Raw genomic sequence first — 14710 nt, 5'->3', positions numbered from 1 at the left:
CAACATTCTTTGTAGAGTCATCCAGACTATCATGTTATCAGTAACTTACTCCCTTTTGCTGGGAAGTAGCACCCAGTAATAAGATGAGCTGAACAATCTGCCCTGGCAACCATGACACCCCAACTCCATATACAGGATTATGCCCCCTTCCTGTAGAAAAGGCCATTCTTTTAATGCTTGAGAGACTTGTCTGGATGCTCAAAATCACTTTTTTGACTTGTGTAAGCTGTCTTCAGTATCTTACACAGCAACTAGAAAAATCCTCCAGCTAAGATGTCTCCCCTGGACCACTCCAGAACCTTCAGTTTCATGCCCTATTTCCTTGCCTCTTTCATTTCTCAAGAGTTACTGACAACAGTGTTTCTCAACTTTATCCTGACGCTAATGAACATGTTTCCTTCCTGTGGCCCCTGTACCTGTCCTACGAATGGCCTCCTAGTACTGTGACATGGACCCTACTTATGTTATTTTTATCTGTGAACAGATCACAGGGGATCCAGAGCACCAAACTGAGAAATGATGATCTACTCAATAAATGGTTATCTGCATTATCATATTAGTTACTTTAATTCCTTAGTTGTCTGTTGTTCCCTTACCAGTTCCATTTTACCTTCCTTCCACAATGTACTGCTCTTCTGTAGGTTACCAGTGTTGAATCAAATAATAATTTCTTTTCTTCATCTTATTGTCTCACATGGAACCAATCTTATGCTTCTGAAAATACAATTGTGCCTCATCCTTGAGCATAGAACCAATCAATAGGAAACCCTGAGCACTTCAGAGTATGGTCTAAAAGCAAAAACATCAAAATAAAAACAACAAGAAAAACTGTATCCATTTCTTATGGTTGCACCCTCCTAATTGATAAACTGTTTAGCAAGTCCAAAGTTATCTCATATATAGTAAAAACTAAACAAACTACAACCTATTTCTTTCTTTTTAAATAATTTTATAGTGGCTGAAGTGAATTACAAATCTTTCACAGTAATATTTAAGGTACATAGTGACAATGAATCAGGGGCATTCCCACTACCAGTGTTGTCCTCCCTCCACCCCTGTTTCCAGCATATACCCCATATTTCCCTCCTTTAGCCCCAGAATACTAGTGTAACTGGTCCCCACTTGTTCAGCTTGTTGTAGATTGGGTTTCGAGTCTATTGTCATTGACTTTGGGTTTGATGTTCAGGTCTGATCATTTTTTATTTCCACTAAATGTTCATGAGACTGTCTGGATCATCCATTTACCCCCCTCAATTTATGAGGCTGAATAAGATTATTCAAGTAATGTAGTTCTGTTGGAGATATAGGAAAATAAAAAGGAAAAGAAGAACAAAACAAAACTAGGAGTCCCTCTAGATGTTATAACTATCAATTTAGAAGAGGAAAGGGAAAAAAAGAAGAAGAAAAGGTAACAAAAAAACAATAACAAACAACAAGGAAATACCAACAAAAATTCAGAAAACAAAACAAAAACAAAAAAAGAACAAACAAAACCAAAGCTTTGCAGCAACTATGAAAAACAGACAAAAACATAACAACAATGAAAAACAAAAAGAAAAACAGTAAAAATCCCAAACCAACAACTACATAAAAACGTTTGTCCTCCTCCTCCTCCTTTCTCTTCTCCTCCTCTTCCTTCTTTCTCTCTTCCTCCTTCTCCTCCTTTCTCTCCTCCTCTTCCTCCTCCTTCGTTCTCTCCTACTCCTCCTCCTTTTTTTTTTTTTTTTTTTTTTTTTGCAAAGGCATAGTAAGTATTGGAGAAGTTAGAAAGGGAATTCCTTTGGCCTAAGAGAGTTCAGGTTTCTCCGCCCTTGAAGCATACTGTCATGAGAATCATTACAGGCTCCGTACACACTTTTTCAAACCCCAAGGTCTTTTTATGGTGCCAGTTTCCGCTCAGTTGTGGATGATAAAATCAGGCCCCTCTATCTAGAGATCTTGGTATTTACACTGGTCATAGGACAAAGTCTAAGGATAGTCTTTCTTTATAGTTCTAGAAGTTCTGTTCCATCACTGTTGTTGTAATCAGTCTTTTATAATTGGTGATCTTGGTTTTTGCACAGCTCCTAGGACAAAGCCTGGGATAGAGTTTTTATATAATGATTCCAGAAGTTCTATTCCATCGCAGTTGTCACAGTCAGACCTCTGGGATTGGATATCTCGGTTTTTGTACAGATCCTAGGCTGAAGAGTAGGCTAAGGTTTTCTTTATTGGTCCCAGGATAAGTACTGCTTAGTCTTCGCTGTCAATGCCAGTCTTCAGTAGTTGACAATCTTGGTTTTTGCATATGTCAAAGGGCCAAGTGTCTTCTGATTTCATCTTACCATTAGGATGTCCTGCTCTTAGATCAAGTTATTGCCGTTTCCTCTTTGTCAAAACTGGCACAAGTTGGTGCTAAAGAAGTATTAGGAATTTCCCATGAAGAGTTTGGTTCCTGGTGCTATTGCGGGGAACTATGTTGGTTCTATGTCTGAGGTCTAGGTCTCAGGATTGGACAGTTGCTGCCAGGTCACATGGAGTCTGTTGGGTCCACATGACATATGTTCAGGGTGGGAGGATCCCTTGTATTATAAAATGTATAGGTTATTATCCCTGGTAGATAGAACTTGTTTCTATACATAGAATTTCCCCTTTTTTTAGTATGCCTTTATTGCTGGTACATTTGGGATAAGAATGTCAGGCTACACGCAATGGTCCTCAAACTACGGCCCACGGGCCACATATTGTATTTATTCCCATTTTGTTTCTTCACTTCTAAATAAGATATATGCTGTGTGTATAGAAATTTGTTCATAATTTTTGTTTTTACTATAATCTGGCCCTCCAACAGTCTGAAGGACAGTGAACTGGCCCCCTGTTTGAGGACCCCTGGGCTACAGAATCTTTGTGCCCTGGTTTTGACCTGAACTTTCATCCCAGACAAAAGTTTTTCTTGTAGGTTTTCGTACCAAGCAGAACCCAAATAGGTGAAGTTAAAGAGAAAAAAAAGCTATGAATATATAATGAAAGAAATAAATAAAAATGAATTTAAAAGAGGATCCAAGAAAATAAGGTATTTAAGAAGCTACCTTACATTTGGGACTATACAGATTATCCTGTTTCTTAATTCAAACTGATGCCTCAGTCTTCTCTGTAACTGTGAAGATCTGGTCCCATTGCTATTGGATCAGGACCCCTGTCATGAAACAATGTGGTGGGTCAGAGAAAATGCTATATAAACAAGGTAAAAAAAAATGGGCAAAAGATGAATGACTTGTGTTTGAGACTCATCTGTGACTTCATTATCTCAAGCAGCAGCTTATGTAGGAAAAGAACTGGGAAGTGTATTTTTAGACAGGACATGTTACAGACTGGTGGGCGCCAGGGTGATTGATAAATTTTACTGTGCCTGGTTCTCTGACACTCTTCCAGTGTATCTGCTCTGTAAATCTAAAGAAGGTTTTCTGATAAAGGGGTCTGTCTACATGCTGTCTTCCTTGTACAGTCTTTGCAGAGAAGGACAAGATAAGGGAAATGGGAAATTCTTTACACTCTCACTAGCCAATGTCCAGAGGAGTTTGCTGGTTTTAATGCTGAGCTCACTCTTTTCCTCCTCATGGGCCAGTTTAATTCTGACATGGCCAGGTTCCCCCTGCCTTTTTTGTATAGCTAGACTCAGTCAAAAGTCCAGCAAGAGTTTCCATAACAGCAGCACCAAATTTGCATTTGGGTGTGTCCAAATTTGGCAAGACAGGTCTTGCGAAAAATATGAAAATAGAACCAAAACATATCTATTCCAGGCAAGAACTTTTAAGAGCCAGTTTCATTCCCACTTCCACCAGCTAAAAATAGAAAACCTTGAGACCATAAAAATAACAAAATCAGAATAAAGAAGGGAGAGTCCCTGATTAGGAAGAAGAGAGATATCTATTAATCTAAGACATCTGCATGAGCAAGATATAAACTACCATTATGTTAAGCCATTTTCTTTTTGCTTTGCTTGATATAGAATGCTGCATTATCTCCACACACACCACTTTTTCATCTGCCTTTTTTTGATTGTTTTTGATATTACAAAATGAAGAAATCTTGTTTAAATAGATTCTATTCAAAAATGCAAAGTTACCAGTAACAAACTTGCTTTGATAAGAATTCACACAGACTTAGGGCTGGAGAGAACAAAACAGGAGGTAAGGATCTAGCCTAGCAAGCAGCTAATGCCAGTTTCATCTCCAGCACTTCATTTGGTCCCCTAAGCATCAAAAAGAGTAAACCGAGAGCACAGAGACTGAATACTACCTAGTATGTCCCTGTCCCCTGCCTCCCCTCCCTAACCCCATTAATCATACAGACTTGTCCACTAGCTTAGAAAATTTTTAGGATGAAAAGTCAGCCAAGTTCTACACAGTACTAAAAAAGATGTCCTTCAGGTTCAGTTTAAATATTTTATAAGATCATGTGTGTTTTTCCTTTACAACCTGAAATAAAACTTATTGTGACATGAAACTTAAAAAATTTTTTTTCTTATGAAAACTCACTCAACACATTTCCATAGTCACAGAAAGAAAACCTCAATTTTTCCGAGAGATCACAATTTTAACAGTTTTAGAAGTTCTAGTTTATACTGTCTCTCCACAGTGAATTTCTTTTTTTTTTCCAAGTAATATTTTCTTATTTCATGGAAAACACTATTCATATGGCAAAGGATAGGAGAGAGCAACAGAAGACTTTTCCCTTCCCTTTAAGACACTAACAGGTATGCCGCACAGTGAATTTCTTATTATATGAAAGTTACAAACTTATACAGACTCCTCTTTGTTTTACATGTTAACAACCCACACAATAATCTTTTCTGTTCATTTAGGGCTCAGGACACACATCCCCACAAATGTACTCAGGTCTAGGGTGCTCATCTGCATATCAAGAAGCTTTCAATAAGACACCCCACCCCCCCAAGTTCTGCCCTTCACTCTGCAGCTTCCAGGCTATGTATTGTCAAGCACCACTACATAAACAAGCTGAACTCCTCTGCTTCCTCATCAGGGGAATGTAAAGCTCAATGTTCACGTGATGCTTGTTGGTGCCTATTTTGCAAGTAGTAGGTCATATGACAGAAGGTCATTGGTCTCTTCCACCGTAATAAAACAAACAAACAAAAACAAATAAAACCAAAAGTGAAACAAAACCAAAGTGGAAAAGGGGAAACAAGAGCCCGGACTTACAGTGTATCTCTTGATCCACTGCCTAAATTCCAGTTGCATAAAACACAGGACTGGTCTCTATTTCATTTTATCGAATACTCTTCATGAATAAAACATTTGGTCAGGGACAGAATTGCAAATTTTCTATCATGGAGGTCTATGCTTAGTGGAATTTATGGGCTTTTGGCTTCTTTCTTTAGAGTGCTCTGTATTTCCTCGATTGGTCATACTGAATACATATGATTTTTACTTTTTTATTTTATTTATTTATTTATTTATTTATTTATTTATTTATTTATTTATTTATTTTGGGTTTTGGGCCAAACCTGGTGGTGCTCAGGGGTTACTCCTGACTGTCTGCTCAGAAATAGCTCCTGGTAGGCACAGGGGACCATATGGGAAACCAGGATTCGAACCAACCACCTTTGGTCCTGGATCGGCTGCTTGCAAGGGAAATGCCACTGTGCTATCTCTCTGGGCCCACATATGATTTTTATAATTGAAAGATTGGTAAGTGCAAATAACTCATGGTAAAGGGTTATTTTTTTAAACAAGATAGGTGGTCTATGACAAAAAGGGAACTATTGATCCCAACTCTTTACTCCCTCAAGCAGCATAATATGTCAAAATATACCATCATCCTTGCCAATTGTCATGGGCGATGCCATGAGATTTCCACTGAGATTAAATTTGACCATGTGACTTGCTTTTCAAGTTAATTGAAAATCAGCACACAAAATGATTATACAAGTGGAATAAAGCACTTACATGCCAAACTTTTACCTAAAGAACATAATGCCTTCAATAGATCCTGCTCCACAGACGATAAAAACATGGAACAAACAGGTCTAGGTCCAACTGCATCCTAAAACCAATCCCAGTCAAAGGCCATGAAATTCTCCAAACCACAGGTAACCTGAAGCTATATGAGCAAGAAATCCTTACTGTTGCCTACCACTGACATTCTGTGGTTATACAACTTACCATTGCCATCTGATTCAGTTCCAAATGCCATAAAAAGGAAAATGCCCGAGGGCAAAAATAATGTCCCAAGGATTAAATTTAAGGGTGGGGAATAAAGCCACAAGATTGTTCACATGCCTATCTGTGAAAGGAGTCAACTATCAGCACAGTTTGGGGAAAGCTCTAGCAGACAGGAATTGTTTTCTTTTCTCTTCCTCATAAAACATATTATTATTTAATTACAATTATAGTGAATCCTATGATACAAAAGATACTATGGGACTATTCAGCAATGGATTTCACAATCAAATACACTATAAGCCTCATACACTAAGCACATTCTTTAACAACATGCCAATACCTACAATTCTTTTCCATTTTATGTTTACTGGACTATGTTGGGTAATATTCTTTTCCAACATATTCAGATGAAATACAGTTTTATTACAGATGGAGCTGTTCCCAATATAACTAAATTAATCCCAGTGTACTTTTAAATATATTTCCCAATGATAAAATCTAAGAAAAAGAAAGGCAGAATTAATAAATGCATATATTTTTAATTTGGGGGTATAAATGAACTGCCCAGTTTTAATTTACATTTGCAATTTAGGAATTAGGAGTCCAAGAGATTGATGCAACCTCAGATTTCAAATGAGCAAAAAATATTCCCTACCCAGGATTCATTCTAAATAAGCCTGTTGAATAAAATTTAGTGGAATCCTACTGGATACCACCTGTGCTAGGAATAATGTAGATGGCTATGAATCTGGTCTCTGGAGTCACAATGTCTGGGTTCAAGTCATGGTTGTGTTCTTTAAAAGCAGTGTTATTCATGCCATTTACTCAAATTATCCTTTTTTTTTTTTTTTTACTTTCTCATCACCTATGAATGCCTCTTTAAAATACATAGAGATACGGCAAAGATTAAAGAAATCAACAAATATAAATAGTGAAAAAATGTCTTGCAACATACAAAAAGCTCTCAGGATAAATGTGATTGTTTTTGTTTTTGGTTTTGGGGTCACACTCGGCAGCGCTCAGGGGTTACTCCTGGCTCTATGCTCAGAAATCGCCCCTTGCAGGCATGGGGAAAATCCTGGCATATGGAATGGCAGGATTCGAACCACTGTCCTTCTGTATGCAAGGCAAACGCTTTACCTCCATGCTAACTCTCTGGCCCCGATTGTAATTATTTTTAAAATAAGATGAAAAGATACCTTTCCTCTCATAGTGTTAAGTGTTTGGTGGAACATATCAGGGAACTAGACGGCATCATTTTCAAGCTATTCAAAAAACTCTCACAAATCTCTATTTTAAGGTAAGCAATAGAACACTGCCAAAGAGAAAAGATTCTTGGATTAAAAAAGAGTGAAGCAATAGGAAATGGTGAGTCTCTAGGTTATAAAATATTTTAAGCACAGATTTCTAAGAGCAAAGCTATTTGTATAAATTTGAAGAACAGAGTTATGTTTGTATGTATATGTCTACATGTAAATATCCTAATATATATATTAATATATATTCAAGATGTAGACAGTCTCATATGTAATTATTTATAATTGTCTAAAAGTGATAGGACTGTGCTTCATAAAGATAAGAGATGGTGCTTTCTTTCCTCTGACCCAACACGGGATATTAGCATCACCTGACACAGAAAGTGTCAGGAATATTTTTAAACAATATATTTAAAAGCCCAGATTGTCTATAACTTCATATATATCAATTTATACATAGCATTAATATCCACCTATCATAAGGCTAAATACTTTGCTGGTATTATTTCATAATACCTCAAAATCCTCAGCTAAGTTATTTGAGCAACTATTATGAATATTATTTTCAGGTCAGAGATGTCACACATTAGTAACACTCGCCACGCATTTGTAAGATAGTTGCTTTGACACTGGTGTTGCAAAGATTGAAAGATAAGAACAATTATTTTCAGATTCCAATAAAACATTTAAGCTACCGTTCCTCCCAAAGCAGATTTTATACCCTACTAAGTTCTACTAAACATTTTGAAATTTTTTCTGATGAAAGATTTAACTACCTAAATAATTTTATATCAACATCAATTTTGTAAGAGGTGTTGCTAAGATAATTCAATGGAATCAAGTCTAACTTCATGTTGTTCTTATTATTATTATTACTTTGGTTTTTGGGCCACACCAGCTGTGCTCAGCACTTACTCCTGGCTCAGAGTTCAGAGACTACTCCTGGCAGGCTCAGAGGACCATATGGGAGTCTGGATATCAAACTCAGGTCGGCTGCATGCCAAGCAAGCACCTTACCCTCTTACACTATTGCTCTGGCCCAAATCCAGCTATTTTTATTTTAAAGCTAATGGCCAAATGTTATCCTTCACGTTGCTTATGTGCATCAAGAACTATATGATTGCACTGTATTAAAGTTTTCAGTACTTTAGTAAAAATCATGGAAAGTTCTCTTATATTAGTGAAAAAAGGTTGAAACAAAGTAGATTTCCTTAATAAAATTAATAAATTAGGGAATAAGTCTTACAATCTTTAAGATTTAGTTTTTCTACTTATGAAACAAGAATAAAATTAAACTTTAGGATTTTAGCAACTATAAAAAGAAATTAAATGGGAAACGGGAAAACATCAGTAAAATTCAAGTATGAATATAGTTTTAAAGCTTTTTTATATATTCTTTTGTTTTCATTGTTTGGAATTATGACCCAGAATTACTAGGTCTGGGCTCAGAAACTATATATAGTGTTAGAGGACCATATCCAGTGCTAGGAATTGAATCTTGGTTGGTGCATGCAATCAAATACGTAACCCCCTGTACTAACTCTCTGGCCCCAGTGTTGAAGAATTCTTCCCCATGAACTGAGATCAGTTTTACAGGGTCCCAAATGGAGTTTAATTTTCCAAACCCTGCTATTTATATGGAAAACACTCCTGTTCTAGACATTACATCTCCCCAAAGTAAAAATCCATAATTCTCTCAACAAACATGAAAAGACAATTCTCCAGATCATTTAGCAATATGCCTAAAAAGAGAGAGAGAGACAAGGCAAATAGAGAGAAAAGTTTGTTTTGATGTTTTAGAATTAAAATATATTTTCTTTTATTTGTTATTATATTATCGACAATATTCTGTGTAGTGGGGTTATTATTAATTAATTGTACAAATAATGAAGAGAAATAGAAGGTTTTAACAAGTCTACTGTGATTTCAAGATTTCAGTCTCCTGTGCTGTAGATCATTCATTAAAGGTGAAAATGACTAAGCTTTGTCTTAGTTGTTTTTTCTTTTTAATTTCTCTTTTGATGTTTTTTTTTAACAATAGTACCAACATTACTGCTATATACTGGAATTGCTGCTACACCATGTCTATCAACAAAGTGCCAGGATCCCTTCACATTATTCCAAGGTCCTTTCCCCCATGCTTTTTAGCATCCTCAGATCACAATATGAACTGTGACTCAGCTTTGATTCCTTAGGGATCCTTTGCTTTGCCTCTCTATACTCCACATTTGGGTGAGGTCATCTGGTCTTTATCTTTCTTTTCTGACTCACTTCTCTTAGCATTACTTCCTCTAATTCCATAAAGCTTTAACCCATAAGACTTCATTTTTTCATAGGTATGTAATATTCCATTTCTTGACTTGTTGCTGGAACTTGGGTTGTTTCCAGATCTTACTTACTGTGAAAAGTGCAGCAATGAACTCAGATGTATGTATGAAAATCTGGGTTGATGTTTTTGCATTCTTGGGATAGATAGCCAGCAGCGGAATTGCAGAGTCACATGAAAACTCTATTCTTAGTTTTTTTAAGTCTCAAAACTGTTTTTCAAAGAGTCCAATTAGCAGTGAATAAGAGTTCCTATTTTGCCACCATCACCCACTTCCCAGTACTTACTGTTCCAGACATTTTGACATAGATCACTCTCACTAGTCTGGAGAGATATTTCATTGTTATTTTTATTTATGTTTTTCTAATAATTAAGGATAATGAACATTTTTTCTTATGCCTGTTGGTCATTTGTATGCCATCATTGATGAATTCTCTGTTCATCTCTGCTCCCATTTTTTTATGAGGTTGTTTTTTAAGGGATTTTTAGAGTTCTTTATATACCTTGAATAATAGCCCTTTGGCATGTGATATGCAAATATTTACTCCAAATTAGTGGGGTGTCTTTATTTGAGGCCTTATTTCTTTCACAATGCAGAAATATTTTTGCTTAATTTTGTCCTAATTGTTTTCATCTGTCTTTGTTCTCCATGCCAAGACGGTTAGAATAATTGAAACCTCTTCTGATGTCAAGATCTTGGAGAGTCCTGCCTGTTTTTCTCAATGCATTTTATAGAAACAGGTTTGGTATCAAGATCTTTAATCTATTCTGAATTAATCTCTGTGTTGTGTGAAATATACATCTAACTTCATTTCTTGCATCCAGTTTTCCCAGCACCTTATGTTAAATAGACTTAACTTGTTCAATGTCATGCACCTCGCTTCTTTATTTATCTAGATATTTTGTTTTGACTTTAATAGACTGATTGTTATAAATTAGTTATAAATTGTTATACTTCAATTAACTATCTAAACATCTGAAAGTTTATTGCTGTAGCTTTATTGATCTGCGAGTCAGTCTTTGCTTCAGTTTAGATCACTTTAGCTTTGTAAGAAAGAGTAAGTTTGAGAATGCAATATATCCCATATTTTTTTCCTTAGCATTGCTTTGCAACTATCATAGTTTGAAGATTCTGTAAGATTTTAGAAGTTCACTTTATGTCCTTGAAAAATGCTATGAAAATTCTAATAGAAATTATGCTGCATCTGAAAATAACTTTGAGTAAAATTTTAATAATATTGATTCATCTATGAATAAGGAAATGCTTCCCTTTGTTTTGTATCTTATCTCTTTCTGAAGTGATTATAATTTTCATTATACAGGTATCTTAGCCTTTTCATTAAACTAATTCCTAGATATTTGAGATTTTATAAAATCCTAAATAAAATAGTTTGTTTTTCTCTTATATATTATTAACATAGAGAAATGCAACATATTTCTGTGCATAAAATTTGATGCCTTATTTTACCACATAAGCTTATTAGTGATTTTTTTTTTTTTTGGTTTTTGGGTTACACCCAACAGCGTTCAGGGGATACTCCTGGCTTTACGCTTAGAAATCGCTCCTGGCAGGCTCGGGGGACCATATGGGATGTCAGGATTTGAACCACCATCCTTCGGCATGCAAGGCAAATGCCCTGCCTCTATGCTATCTCTCCGGCCCCTGCTTATTGGTTTTATAACTTTAATTTACTTTAAAGCATACAATGTTCCAATGCCAATCCCTTTATCAGTGTCAACTAGCCTCCATCAATGTCTCCAATTTTCTTCCTATTCCCTAGCCTCTGTGGAAAGCATATTTCCTTCCACAATTGTCCTCATGCTTCCTTCTTAATTTACCTACCTCTACCCCTACCTCAGTGGCAAGCTTTCTATAGAAGGCAAGTTCTCCTGCTTCTCTTTTTGACTGCCTTTGGGTATCTGATATCCCCTAGATAGTTTCTTTACATTCAACACATGAAGGATGTTAGTCTTAGTCTGTTACTCTCCCTCTAACTGATTTCATTCAACATGACACTTTCCAGATCCATCCATGTAACAACAAATTGCATGACTTCATCTTTCCTGTGACTGAGTAATATTCTATTGTGCATTATAAGTTCATTGGTTAAGAAGGCTTTTATTGGAGCCTTTAGGGTTTTCTATGTACCATATTACATCATCTACAAATAGTGCTAGCCTGACTTCTTTACCAAACTAAATTTTTTTGTTTGTTTGTTTTTGTTTTTTTGGGGGGGGCCACACCCGGTGACGCTCAGGGGTTACTCCTGGTTATGCGCTCAGAAGTCGCTCCTGGCTTGGGGAGACCATATGGGACGCCGGGGGATGGAACCGCGGTCCGTCCTAGGCTAGCGCAGGCAAGGCAGGCACCTTACCTCTTTTTTAAAATCTTTTTTTTTTGTCCAATTGTTGTGGTTATGACTTATATGCAATACTATGTTTAATAATTGTGGTGAAAGTGGAAACCTAAACTCGTGCCATACCTTAAAGCAAGAGACTTTCTGTTTTTCCCCATTAAAAATAATGAGTTATAGTCTTATTAGTATTGCCATTACAATATTGAGTTAAGGTCCTTTAATACCATCTTGCTGAGGAGTTTCATTATGAATGGGTGATGGATCTTGTCAAATACATTCTCTTAATCTATGAATATGATTATTTGGTTTTTGTCCTTCCACTTAATATTTGCTGCATCACTTTATCTGATTTGCATATAATGATCTATCCTTAAATCACTTGCATAAATCCCAGTGAATCATGGTGTAAGATGCATCTACTCTGTTGTGTCTAATTCATTTATTGAAGATTTAGCATATATGTTCAACAGAGATATATGGGTGTGAAACTTTATTTCTGTCCCAGCCATTTGGTATCAATAAAATATTGGCCTCACAACACTGTTGATATTCCTATTTCTTCCCTTCTTCTCAAATTCTTTAGGTTTTTAAAAACTCACTTGTGATCCCAAATGGCTCAGAACTTTTATTCCTGGGCATATTTTTATAACTATCTCAACTTGCTTTATAACAATCAGTCTATTAAAGTCAAAACAAAATTTATGTAAAAATATGTAAGAGAGTTAAAGCATCTAATAAAACAGAAATATAAAATTTTATGATATAAAGTTAATTCTAATAAAATAAAAATTTATATCATCAGTGTTCTTTTAAAAAGATAGTTCAAATGAAACCAGTAACTTTTCAAGTCAAAGGTCACCTGTGAGATTTTTCTTAATTTGGTACTTTAAAACTAACTTTAACATGATTTTTAAAATGAGAAGGAAAAAAGGATAAAAGAAGTGGACTTTACAAAAATTATGTGGATGTCCAGTAAGCACATAAAAAGTTGTCAAACATCATTGAATCTTTAAGAAAATAAAGCTAAGGAGATGCAGTAGTAAGTAGTACAGCAGGTAGGATATTTGCCTACCTACATGCACACAACCCATGTTTGAACCCTAGCACTACATTTGGTCCCCTGAGAATGATTTGGTCCCAGGAATGATCCCTGAATGGAAAGTCAGGAGTAAGCCATAATCATTGTGGAGTTTAGTCCAAAAACAAAATGAAACAAAAATTAAAACCACATTGAGATAAGACTATGTGTCTATAAAAATGATTTGAATTAAAAACATTGGGAAAATAACAGGTTGGCAAGGAAGAAGAGTAATTAGCTTCCCTCCTCTCTTGCTGATGGGAATATAAAATTAAACAATTTTGGAAACAGTTGGGCCATTTCTTTATGAAGTTCATCATACACTATTGACATAACATAGCAGTATGGATGAATATTAAAATATTAAAATGAACCTAAGAAACCACAAAAGAGCACTACCATATGGATCCCATTGACACACAATTAAAGATACATATGAAGTACAGGAACAAAATGCAACTTAATTTCCTGGGGTCAAAAATTCAGGTCTGGCTGCCTACAAAAGGGCATAGGGAACTTTTTCCTCTTGATTGTGGTATTAGTTAACACGAGCATGTACATTTGCCAAAGCATACCCATATGTACTGCATAATGAATGCATCTTATTGTAACAAAATTAAGTTTCAATTGAATTTACTAACAAAATCTTAATCTTCACTGCTCTCTGAAGTGGACTGGATTTCACTAAATGGTCTGCAGAAAGTCAGAGTCTTTCTTAAGTGGGTTGACTCTAATATGCATCACCACAGGACCTTTTAAGATTGTCTATCTTAGAAAATCCAACCCCTTCTCCACAGGAGTCACTAAGATTCACCTGTCAGAGCTCCTCCCAGGCTCCCCCTTCGTAGCTGGCGTCCATCCTCACTCAGCTGTCTTTTGAACTTGAGTGACTTTCCAGGGCTGGAAGCCACATCTGGGTTGCTGCATTTTCGACATGGCATGGGTGGTGGGGACAGTATGTGGTCCAGCTGCAGAGAGAAAAAGAGAAAGATCATTCACTGGGAACACTCAACACAACCAGAATCAAAGATCAACAAGACGCACTTTCTTCTTTTCTTCTCTATATTTCACCTTCCCAAGCCATGGGTTTTTTTGTTTCGTTTTGTTTTGTTCTTTATTTTTGGGCCACACCTGGCAGCACTCAGGGGTTACTCATAGCTCTGTGTTCAGAAGTTGCTCCTGGAAGGGTTTGGGGACCATATATATGGGATGCTGGAGATCAAACTGCATCAGTCCTGGATCAGTTGCATGCAAGGCAAATGCTCTACTGCTGTGTTATCGCTCTGGCCCCTCCAAGCCCTGTTTTAATGTCCAAGAGAATCTTCACTGTGAGACCTCCCATCTGAAAGACAGTCTGCAAAATCTCAAGACTCTCCTAAGAACCCTGGCTCACAATATATGGAAGGGTCATGAAATCGACTTTAGTGAACTGTGACAGGTCTCTCTCTCTTTTTTTTTAATGTAACAGGAAAAAATTATCAGAGTCCAATCAAGAAAAAGAAAGTATGGTGGCATGAAATGTTTGATGA

General features: G+C 36.2%; 1 protein-coding gene across 3 annotated transcripts in view; it reads right to left on the bottom strand.

Moving 5' to 3' along the window:
- MAST4 (microtubule associated serine/threonine kinase family member 4) overlaps positions 1-14710 on the bottom strand; it is a 646820-nt gene that overhangs the window by 452709 nt on the left and 179401 nt on the right. For all 3 annotated transcript variants that reach the window (XM_049768741.1, XM_049768745.1, XM_049768746.1), the window contains exon 2: positions 13996-14149. In XM_049768741.1, the coding sequence (XP_049624698.1) occupies positions 13996-14149 (154 nt within the window). The remainder of the gene's footprint in view (positions 1-13995; positions 14150-14710) is intronic.

This window comes from Suncus etruscus, chromosome 2, assembly GCF_024139225.1.
Source record: "Suncus etruscus isolate mSunEtr1 chromosome 2, mSunEtr1.pri.cur, whole genome shotgun sequence".
Lineage (NCBI taxonomy): Eukaryota > Metazoa > Chordata > Mammalia > Eulipotyphla > Soricidae > Suncus > Suncus etruscus.
The sequence above is the reverse complement of the archived record's forward strand: the minus strand, read 5'-3'. Positions and strand labels throughout refer to the sequence as shown.